General features: G+C 40.3%; 1 protein-coding gene across 1 annotated transcript; it reads right to left on the reverse strand.

Annotated features, from left to right (window-relative positions):
- Nucleotides 1-811: 811 nt before the first annotated feature.
- On the reverse strand, nt 812-9,489 carry LOC139406878 (transmembrane gamma-carboxyglutamic acid protein 2-like). The gene is made up of 7 exons (XM_071150002.1): nt 9,307-9,489; nt 8,737-8,841; nt 4,886-5,049; nt 4,694-4,727; nt 4,385-4,511; nt 3,844-3,987; nt 812-1,752 (listed from the first exon to the last, which is right to left on the reverse strand). Exons 2-7 carry the CDS (start codon nt 8,819-8,821, stop codon nt 1,680-1,682), a joined length of 627 nt encoding a protein of 208 aa, XP_071006103.1. The 5' UTR covers nt 8,822-8,841; nt 9,307-9,489; the 3' UTR covers nt 812-1,679.
- Between the last annotated feature and the right edge of the window lie 1,515 nt (nt 9,490-11,004).

Raw genomic sequence — 11,004 nt, forward strand, 5'->3', positions numbered from 1 at the left:
GCAAGCCGGTCAGCATACGCGTCATCACACTCCCTAATCTGATTGGTCTTTTCCCACGAATAGTAAACCGGCATACGCGTTCATCACACTCCCTCATCTGATTGGTCAAGTAGGCGGGCCTTCTTACTTCGACGACTACAATATTCGTACCGCACATCAAAATATATTGTAGTAGTGCTCGCGTTCTTTTGTAAAACCAATCATAAATAGACCAGATAGAATTGAAGAGTGGTTTCGCGGCCGTACTAGAATCTTGATGTCAGGGTTTCACGTATTTTTCTTCTGAAGACGCCATTTTTGAGAGCGGCTGGTTGGATCGCACGTTAGCACACTCCCTCGCTCCCCCCACTCACTCACTTTTTCTCCCTCTCCAGTGCGCGCACACACACGTAGTCGGTCTGCTACTCCGACTCTTGTTTAAAAACCGTTTATGCTTGATCATGAGTGTGGTCGGAGGTTTCGTATGGCGGGTGTGAAGCAATTGCGAAGCAATAAGAGGAATGCAGAGGCCAAATCAAGCTCTGAATCGCATCACCGTGCGCCTCAAATTGTGAAACAAAGCAGAGGACTCTGTATTGCTCCGCATTGACATGATTGGTTGACGGTATGTGGGGGCGGGAGGTCCTGTACCAACTCAACTTTCTTGACAAATTCCTCCACGATAGTTCAGCTAAACAAGATGTCTGCGCAGTAAATGCTTTACAGCCACCTCAGATGCAGATTGACCATGTAAAGCCTTTAGTCATATACACAGATACCATTCTCTAGCACAGGCCAATTCTCAACCAGGGAGAAAAAGGGTACATTTGGGAGCAATGCAAGATACATTTATTTTTGATGAGTGCAGATATATGCAGGGTGGGCAGATTACTTAAAAAATGCAATCCGTTACTGATTGCAGTTATATAAAAAATTAAGTAATCAGTAACGGAAACTTTTGGATTATGCAAAAGTAGTAACATAATCCGATTACTTTTGGATGACATTCACTTCTAACACCCGGGCATATTTTAAAACCTTGAAAACGTGCATCTATGGAGTCTTGATGACTGATTGACCAGTGAGCCAGGGGTGCAAAACATTTTATAAAAATATTTTTAACAAGAAATGTGTATAAATATAAACAAGTTCAGAGTGGTCTGTCATGTAACAATTCAGATAGAAACAACTGAGATAAGACAAACATTAGGCAACATGTTGACCTAAATACAGTACCAGCTGCTAGTTTATACATATTAAAGGAAATTCCACCCCAAAACGATTTGTTTCATTAGTCCATTGTTGACATAAGCAAAACATTTGGTGACTGTCAGCAATCAAGTTTTCAAGATATGTAACTTTCAAGGGATTGCTTCTCTTTCTCACAGGTAACCTTAATTTCTCTATCTATAACATCCTTCAGCCTTGCCCCCATGAACTCCCCTCTTCCCCTGAATAAAAAAAAAGTCCTAAAAACTAGAACTGTGTCAATTACATCCCAATTTCAATCAGTACAGGGATTGAAATGCTCGCCTATTATATGGACATATACCATGTCTATTTCAACAACTCACAGGAATTGAAATGGAAATGTTCACAGCTGTGCTCACTTATAACTGTCCAGATCTCCAACTGAAGAAGCTTGTAACACACACACACACTTCCTGAATGCCCCTTTTTAAAATGTCCATCCCTCCTTTTCACTCAGTGTCCTCAGTATTAGCAATAATCCCAGTATTGTCAACTGGGTCAGGAGGTTCTGATGGCGCCCCCCTGTGTAAAAAAAGAGAGAGAAAAATAATGACATGAATGAAACATGCACAGACAGACCAGTGATGTAAAGTACTTAAGTAAAAATACTTTAAATGACTACTTAAGTAGTGTTTTGGGGTATCTGTACTTTACTATTTATATTTTTGGCAACTTTTACTTCACTACATTCCTAATGAAAATAATGTACTTTTTACTCCATACATTTCCCTGAAACCCAAATTGTACTCATTACATTTTAATAGGAAATGGTCCACTTATCAAGAGAACATCCCAGGTCATCCCTACTGCCTCTGACCTGGCAGACTCACTAAACACACATGCTTAGTTTGTAAATTATGTCTGAGTGTTGTAGTGTGTCCCTGGCTATCTGTCAATAAAAAAAATGTAAATGATGCAGTCTGGTTTGCTTAATATAAGGAATTTGAAATGATTTATACTTTCACTTTTGATACTTAAGTACATTTTAGCAATTCCATATACTTTTGATACTTTAGTATATTCAACAGACTTTTAGACTTTTATGAAAGTAGTATTTTACTGGGTGACTTTCTTTACTTTTTTGAAAGTATGATATTTTAGTACTTTTTCCACCACTGAGACAGACAGACACACACAGTGGACGGACATGCATATTACAACTAGTACAGAAAGCTGGAATACATTTACGCACAGTACACATTCGTCAACTGTATGTTCCACCATAGTTTAAGTCGGAAGTTTACATACACCTTAGCCAAATACATTTAAACTCAATTTTTCACAATTGCTGACATTTAATCCTAGTAAACATTCCCTGTCTTAGGTCAGTTAGGATCACCACTTTATTTTAAGAATGTTAAGTGTCAGAATAATTAAGAGAGGATGATTTATTTAAGCTTTTATTTCTTTCATCACATTCCCAGTGGGTCAGATGTTTTGGAAGTATGCTTGGGTTCATTGTCCATTTGGAAGACCCATTTGCAACCAAGCTTTAACTTCCTGACTGATGTCTTGAGATGTTGCTTCAATGTATCCACATAATTTGTGTTCCTCATGATGCCATCTACATTGTGAATTGCATCAGTCCCTCCTGCAGCAAATCACTCCCACAACATGATGCTGCCACCCCCGTGCTTCACGGTTGGGATGGTGTTCTTCGGCTTGCAAGCCTCCCCCTTTTCCTCCTAAAGTAATGATGGTCATTATGGCCAAACAGTTCTAATTTCGTTTCATCAGACCAGAGGACAGTTCTCCAAAAAGTACGATGTTTTTCCCAATGTGCAGTTGCAAACCATAGTCTGGCTTTTTTTATGGCGGTTTTGGAGCAGTGGCTTCTTCCTTGCTGAGAGGCCTTTCAGGTTATATAGGACTCGTTTTACACTGGATATAGATACTTTTGTACCTGTTTCCTTCGGCATCTTCACAAGGTCCTTTGCTGTTTTTCTGGGGTTGATTTCCACTTTTCGCACCAAAGTACGTTCATCTCTAGGAGACAGAACTCGTCTCCTTCTTGAGCGGTTTGTAGGCTGCGTGGTCCCATGGTGTTTATACTTGCGTACTATTGTTTGTACAGATGAACGTGGTACCTTCAGCCATTTGGAAATTGTTCCCAAGGATGAACCAGACTTGTGGAGGTCTACAATTGTTTTTCCTGAGGTCTTGGCTCATTTTTTGGATTTTCCCATGATGTCAAGCAAAGAGGCACTGAGTTTGAAGGTAGGCCTTGAAATACATCCACAGGTACACCTCCAATTGACTCAAATTTGGTCAATTACTTGTGTCATGCACAAAGTAGATGTCCTAACCGACTTGCCAAAACTATAGTTTGTTAACAAGAAATGTGTGGAGTGGTTGAAAAAACAAGTTTTAATGACTCCAACCTAAGTGTATGTAAACTTCTGACTTCAACTGTACATACACACCAGTGGAGGCTGCTGAGGGGAGGATGGCTCAATAATGGCTGGAACGGAGTAAATGGAATGGCATCAAACACATAGGAACCATGTGTTTGATACCATTCAACTCATTCTGTTCCATCCATTACCACGAGCCCATCCTCCCCAATTAAGGTGCCACTAACCTCCTGTGATACACACACACACACACGCCTACCCAGAGTAAGGTGGCGGGGGTGCGTCATGCTGCCCACTGCGGTTCAGGGCTTCGCCATAGGAGGGCAGTCCTGGGGCGATGATCCCAGCGAGAGGCACTGTCTCTGGGGCAGGCTGGCCATCCAAAACCATCCTCACTGGACCACTGAAACAGATGACATAAAAGTAATACTAGGTTAGGCTACACACAAGTAATGTTGGCCACACACAAGACAAAATATGGGAAGACTCAGGGTCCATTGCTTATTTCTGAAATAATGTTGCTGCTAGGTAGGGCTATCCGGGATTACATAGACCTATGTTATCATGTTGCTAATACCTCATGTAGGCTACTGTAATTAAAAAATAATAAGACAATGTACTTTACAATATGTTGCTACTATGTAGGGATACCAGGGATTACATAGGCCTACTTTATAATTTTAAATTTGCTGACAGGTAGGGCAACCAGGCAGTAGATGCTTTAGGCTATACTGTACATACTTAAACTCTAAGATCGACACACTAACATACATAGACACAACACACACACTCAATCTTACCTGCCTGCCGTTCTACCAGCCTTGTTTTTGTAACAGTAGCAGCCCAGCACCGTGGCTATGACAGCAGACACTAGAATAGCCAAGATCCCTGCCACTAGACCCGACACATCCACTCTGGGCGCCGTGTCTAAAAAACCAACACAATAAATATATTTGCAATGTACATTATATTAAGATTACAGCCTGTGTGATTATAATCCACAACACTAGCATCATCCATAGAGAAACATGAGGACAGTTGTGAGAAAGTAAATGTCAATATTGACTTAGTATAGATTTACTAAATACCCCCCCAAAAAAAGGTCTTACTGTGACTGCTGGTATATGTGTCCCAAAATACATTCTGGGGATAATAGAAAATTAATTCCAAGTAAATTTCTAGTATCCAATTAGTCAATTAATTGAACAAGCTTACAGTATTCTTAATGTGTGTAAATAATCCATCATTTCCAACAGACTTTCATGAAAGGTACCACCACATTCACTGCCCCCTTCCCTCACCGTTTTGGTTGTGTCCTCAAACACCTCCCTGGCCTCCTCGTAGGTGCACACCTCCTCCATGCACTCCCTCTCAAGGCTGCCTGGCGTCACCAGCTCCAGGTCCCATTTGTTCCAGAGCAGCGAGCGAGACAGGTACGAGGACGCAGACTGTTGTCCCAGGAACACTGGACCCAGAAAATGAGAAACAGAGAGACAGACAGCATGCGAGAGACAGAGAGGGAATAAGACAGACAGACCGAGAGAGAGAGAGGATATTGGTGGTCATGAGAATGAGGTTGATATAATCAGAGATAGAGAAGGAGCCTCTTTCACACACACACACACACACACACACACACACACTAGCAATCATTGATCATAAGTCTGACTTCGACAGACAAAAGTCAGTATTGAATGGATAACCTCACAATCAGATATAAATAGAAAAAGTGAAGCAAAAGAACAATTGCCCGACACAGTGGTTCCCAAACTTTTTCACTCAGTCCCCTTTCTATCTTTGGGGACACCCCTCCCCTACACTGTCCATGACACAAACTGGTCACACCCCTCTTGGAGGAGAGAATTTTGCAAGTTTCAAACTTACTTCCTGCAATTCTATAAACTTTCCCATGGGGTGGTGATTTTTTAAAACAGCAATTCTTCACATTTTGCCATGTGGTGGAGAACACATTTTGCCATTTCAAAGCAGATTTCCTGCAATTCTACATAGTTTGCCATGTCTTGTCTGTTCATGTGATAATTGAGTGACTAAAACATTACAACAAAATCAACACGCTAAAAAAAAATTCTGACAAGTTATAAATAGCTCTCTAAAGGTCTGCAATGACAAGAGGAAAACTGATTCACTATCCAATTGCACATTGTGCATTCTACTATTACAACTTTCAAGAGTAAGTTAAAAGCCCAACTGAGTTCTTTGGGCTGAGATCCTGCTAACGGGATCGATATGACAACAGCCAGTGAAAGTGCAGGGCGCCAAATTCCAAACAACAGAAATCCCATAATTAAAATTCCTCAAACATAGAAGTATTTTACACCATTTTAAAGATACACTTCTTGTTAATCCCACTACAGTCTCAGATTTCAAAAAGGCTTTACAGCGAAGGCAAACCAAACGATTATGTTAGGTCAGAGCCAAGTCACAGAAAAACACAGCCTTTTTTCCAGCCAAAGAGAGGAGTCACAAAAAGCAGAAATATTGATAAAATTAATCACTAACCATTGATGATCTTCATCAGATGACACTCATAGGACTTCATGTTACACAATACATGTATGCTTTGTTCGATAAAGTTCATATTTATATAAAAAAATCTCAGTTTACATTGGCGCGTTACGTTCAGTAGTTCCAAAACATCCGGTGATTTTGCAGAGAGCCACATCAATTTACAGAAATACTCATAATAAACATTGATAAAAGATACAACAATTATGCACGGAATTATAGATACACGTCTCCTTAATGCAACCGCTGTGTCAGATTTTTTTTAAACTTTATGGAAAAAGCACATCATGCAATAATCTGAGTACGGCGCTCAGAGACCAAAACAACCCAAACAGATATCCGCCATGTTGGAGTCAACAGAAGTCAGAAATAGCATTATAAATATTCACTTACCTTACCTTACCATTCATCAGAATGTACTCCCAGGAATCCCAGTTCGATAATGTCCATCATTTATGTCCAAATACCTCCTTTTGTTAGCGCGTTCAGTTCACAAATCAAAATTCAAAATTCATGACGCGTGTTCACTAGCAGCAGATGAAAAGTCAAAAAGTTCCTTTACAGTCCGTAGAAACATGTCAAATGATGTATATAATCAATATTTAGGATGTTTTTAACATAAATCTTCAATAATGTTCCAACCTGAGAATTCCTTTGTCTGTAGAAATGCAATGGAACAGATCTCGCTCTCATGTGAACAAGCGTGGTCAGCTCATGGCACTCTGCCAGAGCCCTGACTCATTCCCCTCTCATTTGCCCCCATTTCACAGTAGAAGCATCAAACAAGGTTCTAAAGACTGTTGACATCTAGTGGAAGCCTTAGGAAGTGCAATATGACCAATATCCCACTGTGTATTCGATAGGCCAAGAGTTGAAAACCTACAAACCTCAGATTTCCCACTTCCTGGTTGGATTTTTTTCCTCAGGTTTTTGCCTGCCATATGAGTTCTGTTATACTCACAGACATCATTCAAACAGTTTTAGAAACTTCAGTGTTTTCTATCCAAATATACTGATATAAATATACAAATATGCATATTATATATCTAGCTTCTGGGACTGAGTAGCAGGCTGTTTACTCTGGGCACCTTATTCATCCAAGCTACTCAATACTGCCCCCAGCCATAAGAAGTTAATGCCTCACAGTTTGGGAACCACTGGCCCAATATGACCGTACATGAAGTAGGGTGAAAAAGGAGGGGGTAAACCTGCCTCCAAAACAAGTTGAACTGAATTATCTCCCTCTCAGTGCTAGTGAGCACACTTGTGGGTGTTAAGGACAAACAGATGCAGTGGCATGTATTCATGGATGCCAAGAGAAGCCAGGCCCCCCCCCCCCAAAATGGAAAAAAAATAAAATAACATTAAATAGTTTATCTTTAGTCTCTCTGTGTTTCATAATTTTCCTTCAATTTGCAAGAAGAGGCTGAATGTATGTCATCGGAGAAAGCATCCAAGACAGCACCCCGTTGTCTCTGTATCTATCTGATTCTGTCTGGTCAAAAAGAGTAAGACATTGTTGCCGCTCATAGCACTGAATGCATGGGAAGCCATGCAAGGGAAGCGAACATTTGGCCACCCTTGAAAAAAAAAAAGTATAAAATAATAGCAGATCAGCGTTGAGCTAAACTGAGTGAGCCCTACTGTGAATGGTCCTGGCGCACAAAAAGAAAAGTGTCAAGGGAAGCCAGTTTGGATTTGGCTTCACACCAATCACTGACAGCTAATTGCACCTTTCCTAAATTACTCATGGATGGAGATTGGGATTTAGACTTGTGGTTTCACTTAATTCTCCGTACTGGCCAATGATTATAACAAAGATTCTGATCCAACCAGAAATTCATACATTGTGCCCCTGGCCTGAGAGGATGGAAGTTCAATATGTAGCTAGATGTAGTAGGCTAATGTTAATTAGCTGGCTCATCGTTGCCCATGAAAGGAAGTTAGCGAGCAAACATTTTAGCCAGGTAGCCTAGGACAACAAAAACTAAAAGTGTGTACTGTATGACAGTTATAGACAGTTTTGTCAGCATCAAAGAGAGGAGGATAGCATTTCTCAACAAGTAGGGTGATTCAACATGTTTTTTCTACAGCCAGCCAGACAGACAGACAGATCATATTTAGCATACGTTGATTGAACTAAATCGTTTTTGTTATATTTTAGTTTTCACTGTATTAGACTAAGCATAGGTGATTTGATGATGTTGAACTGTTGAAGTTGAAATAGTGCTGGAATAGTGAAGGCAGCTCCTGTTTTCTTTGCAACTTGCGGTAACTGTCCGTGGTTCTAAATCAATAGCTGTTTAGTAGTAACTTGCTTGACAATGATGTAGGTCATGTAACTGTTTGTTACATGCAATATGCTTTGTGGACTTCATCAGACAGAGGTTGCTCTCCGGGTTTGTGATGAAACAAAGGTGTGGTTGAATTTATTCTGCCACTGTGTCTGTCTCCTTGTCTCGGCCTTGGGCCTATATATTACAGTGGCAAGCATATGAACTAACAGGTTATAGAGCAAACAACACAATTATCACAACACATAGGTAGTAATATGGCTTTTTCTTCCCTGGCTTGGCTTCTCCAGTGATTTTACCAACACACCACGACTGAACAGATGTGTGTTTACCTTCATTGTGGTTGTAGACAACTCTGGCCCGAGCCAGGGGGACCAGCGACAGCATGCCAATACATATCTCTGCCAAACCTGGCATTTCTCAAGCAGGAGACACAACTGCAACAAAATGTATTTATTCATTATTTCTCTAATTAAATACGCCATACTCAAAACATTATTCAGTGATTTTCTCATGTAAAAAAAGCACCCACACATAAAAAAAACGACGGTTTCGCCCTCTTGAGGCGGAGGTTGAAACGAAACAAAAGCTACTTTTAGAATGTTTCGACATGTAACAAAATTTAATCACATAGGAACAAATACCTACATTGTAGCGTATCGTAGGCCTACTGTCTTATAAATAATAAGGAAAATAAAGAAATACATTTACATTTTTATTTTTCTATCTTAAACAAAATATTTGTTCGGTTGCATTGAGAAAAGAGAAAGCACAATTAACAATAATTAATTATCATAGCTATAGTTATATCGATAATAAACAATTGGTCAGTGATGCCTGCCCAATGATTTTGGTCGAAAATAATTGATCGTAATTCGTTAACGAGAAAATATTATCCTTACCTTGTGTCTTCGGTGTTTTCGCTTCGAAACGAATATTTAAATCCTCTATTTTCAACTCGCTCACCCAGGCTTTCCTTAATTTAGACCATTACTAGGCTAATTTACGACAGATACAATATCTACACAAATGTACCTGTTAGACAAACACCCTGCCTATAACGTCACATGACATACCCGTTTTACAACATACCCTATGGTCATGGGGGTGTGAGGGCAGAAAGGGGGAGTTTCCTGAAATTGTGTGTGAAAGAGAGGAAGAGAGATCAACAAGGATATTCATTTCCATATCCAAACAGTTGCTGTCACGTTTACTTTAACGTTTTAATTGACAGAAAATAAGTAGAGATTTGTTATGTTTACTACTATAACGACATTCGATACTATGCTATAGCCACAGAGTGGGGGGCCAAAGTGAGGAATCTGTGAACCTTGGTCAGTGGCGGTTCTAGCTTGTATGGCTCCCTGGGCGAACCCCTCCTTAAGCGCCCCCCCTCCCAACAACAAAAAAAGCACCATTCTGCACTACCTGTAATTTTTATTCAGTCATTTGGAACAACACAAATAAATAGTCCTAACATTTAAAACTATATAAATATAAATATATATACAAAAATAAGACAAAAAAAGAAGTAACAAAGACAAATAGAAACAAATGTGTTTCCATCCCCCAACACTGTCAACTAAACTAAGTCAATACTAAACCAATTCACCTTGGTGGTGTGCAGACTGGTTTCATATTATTCTTAACGATTCCGTGTAACTTTAGACCGTCCCCTCGCCCATACCCGGGCGCGAACCAGTGACCCACGAAGCATCGTTACCCATCGCTCCACAAAAGCCGAGCAAGGGGAACCACTACTTCAAGGTCTCAGAGCAAGTAACGTCACCGATTGAAACGCTATTTAGCGCGCACCACCGCTAACTACGCTTGCCGTTTCACATCCGTTACATTTCGCACAAACCAGAAATGTCTGTGAAACTATATATTCACAGTATTATGAATGAAGTGTGGTTTATTTGGTAGCATTTCGTAGTGTGACTGATTTTACTAATTGCATTAGTCCTCTACCAAGTTAGAGGTGCGCTATTTCATAGCCCCTTACCTCAGGCTTCCAGTGGGGAGACCTGCCCCCTCCCCATCTCATACTTCTGAGTGGGAGACCTGCCTAGGCAGTAGCTCACAAACTAGAATCAGGGCGCCCACTCCGACAAGGTTAGTTGACCCACAGTCCCACACGTTGACATGATATCATTGACGTGACGTGGAAATGAGTGATAGAAAACCGATCGCGCAAATGTCACCATTCCAATTTTTTGGGTTGCCCATGTCGCCTATAACTAAATTTGAAACAGGAGTCTTATCATCCATTCATAGGTATGATGGGAAAAGAGATAACCCTTAGGGCAGTGGAATTTGGTATTGTTCTGCCCTCATGTGGCGGTCCCCCAACCCCAGGTAGACCTCTATGCAGAATATTTTTTAATCCTTGTGGTGTTCATGTTTTTGTATTCACCCAATGTTCACGGGTCAGATAGACCCACAACATTATTGGGTTTTTAAATCAATACAGCCATAACAATTTACATAACAATACTTAATACTTAGATGTTGACACATCAATTACAAACAATATAGACAGCATACATGGTTAATATTTGCCATTTACCTCTGCTCACATTTACCTCAGATCACATTGC

The sequence above is a fragment of the Oncorhynchus clarkii genome, chromosome 4 (genome assembly GCF_045791955.1).
Source record: "Oncorhynchus clarkii lewisi isolate Uvic-CL-2024 chromosome 4, UVic_Ocla_1.0, whole genome shotgun sequence".
In the NCBI taxonomy this organism is placed as follows: Eukaryota; Metazoa; Chordata; class Actinopteri; order Salmoniformes; family Salmonidae; genus Oncorhynchus; species Oncorhynchus clarkii.

Bases quoted from the DNA above. Each gene is read 5' to 3' on its own strand.
- LOC139406878 (XM_071150002.1), bottom strand. From the start codon at position 8,821: ATGCCAGGTTTGGCAGAGATATGTATTGGCATGCTGTCGCTGGTCCCC. The intron at 4,728-4,885 runs GTGAGGGAAGGG...TATTATCCCCAG, and splicing joins TTGAGGACACAACCAAAACG to AATGTATTTTGGGACACATA. The intron at 1,753-3,843 runs GTAGGCGTGTGT...TTTTTTACACAG, and splicing joins CCCCCGCCACCTTACTCTGG to GGGGGCGCCATCAGAACCTC.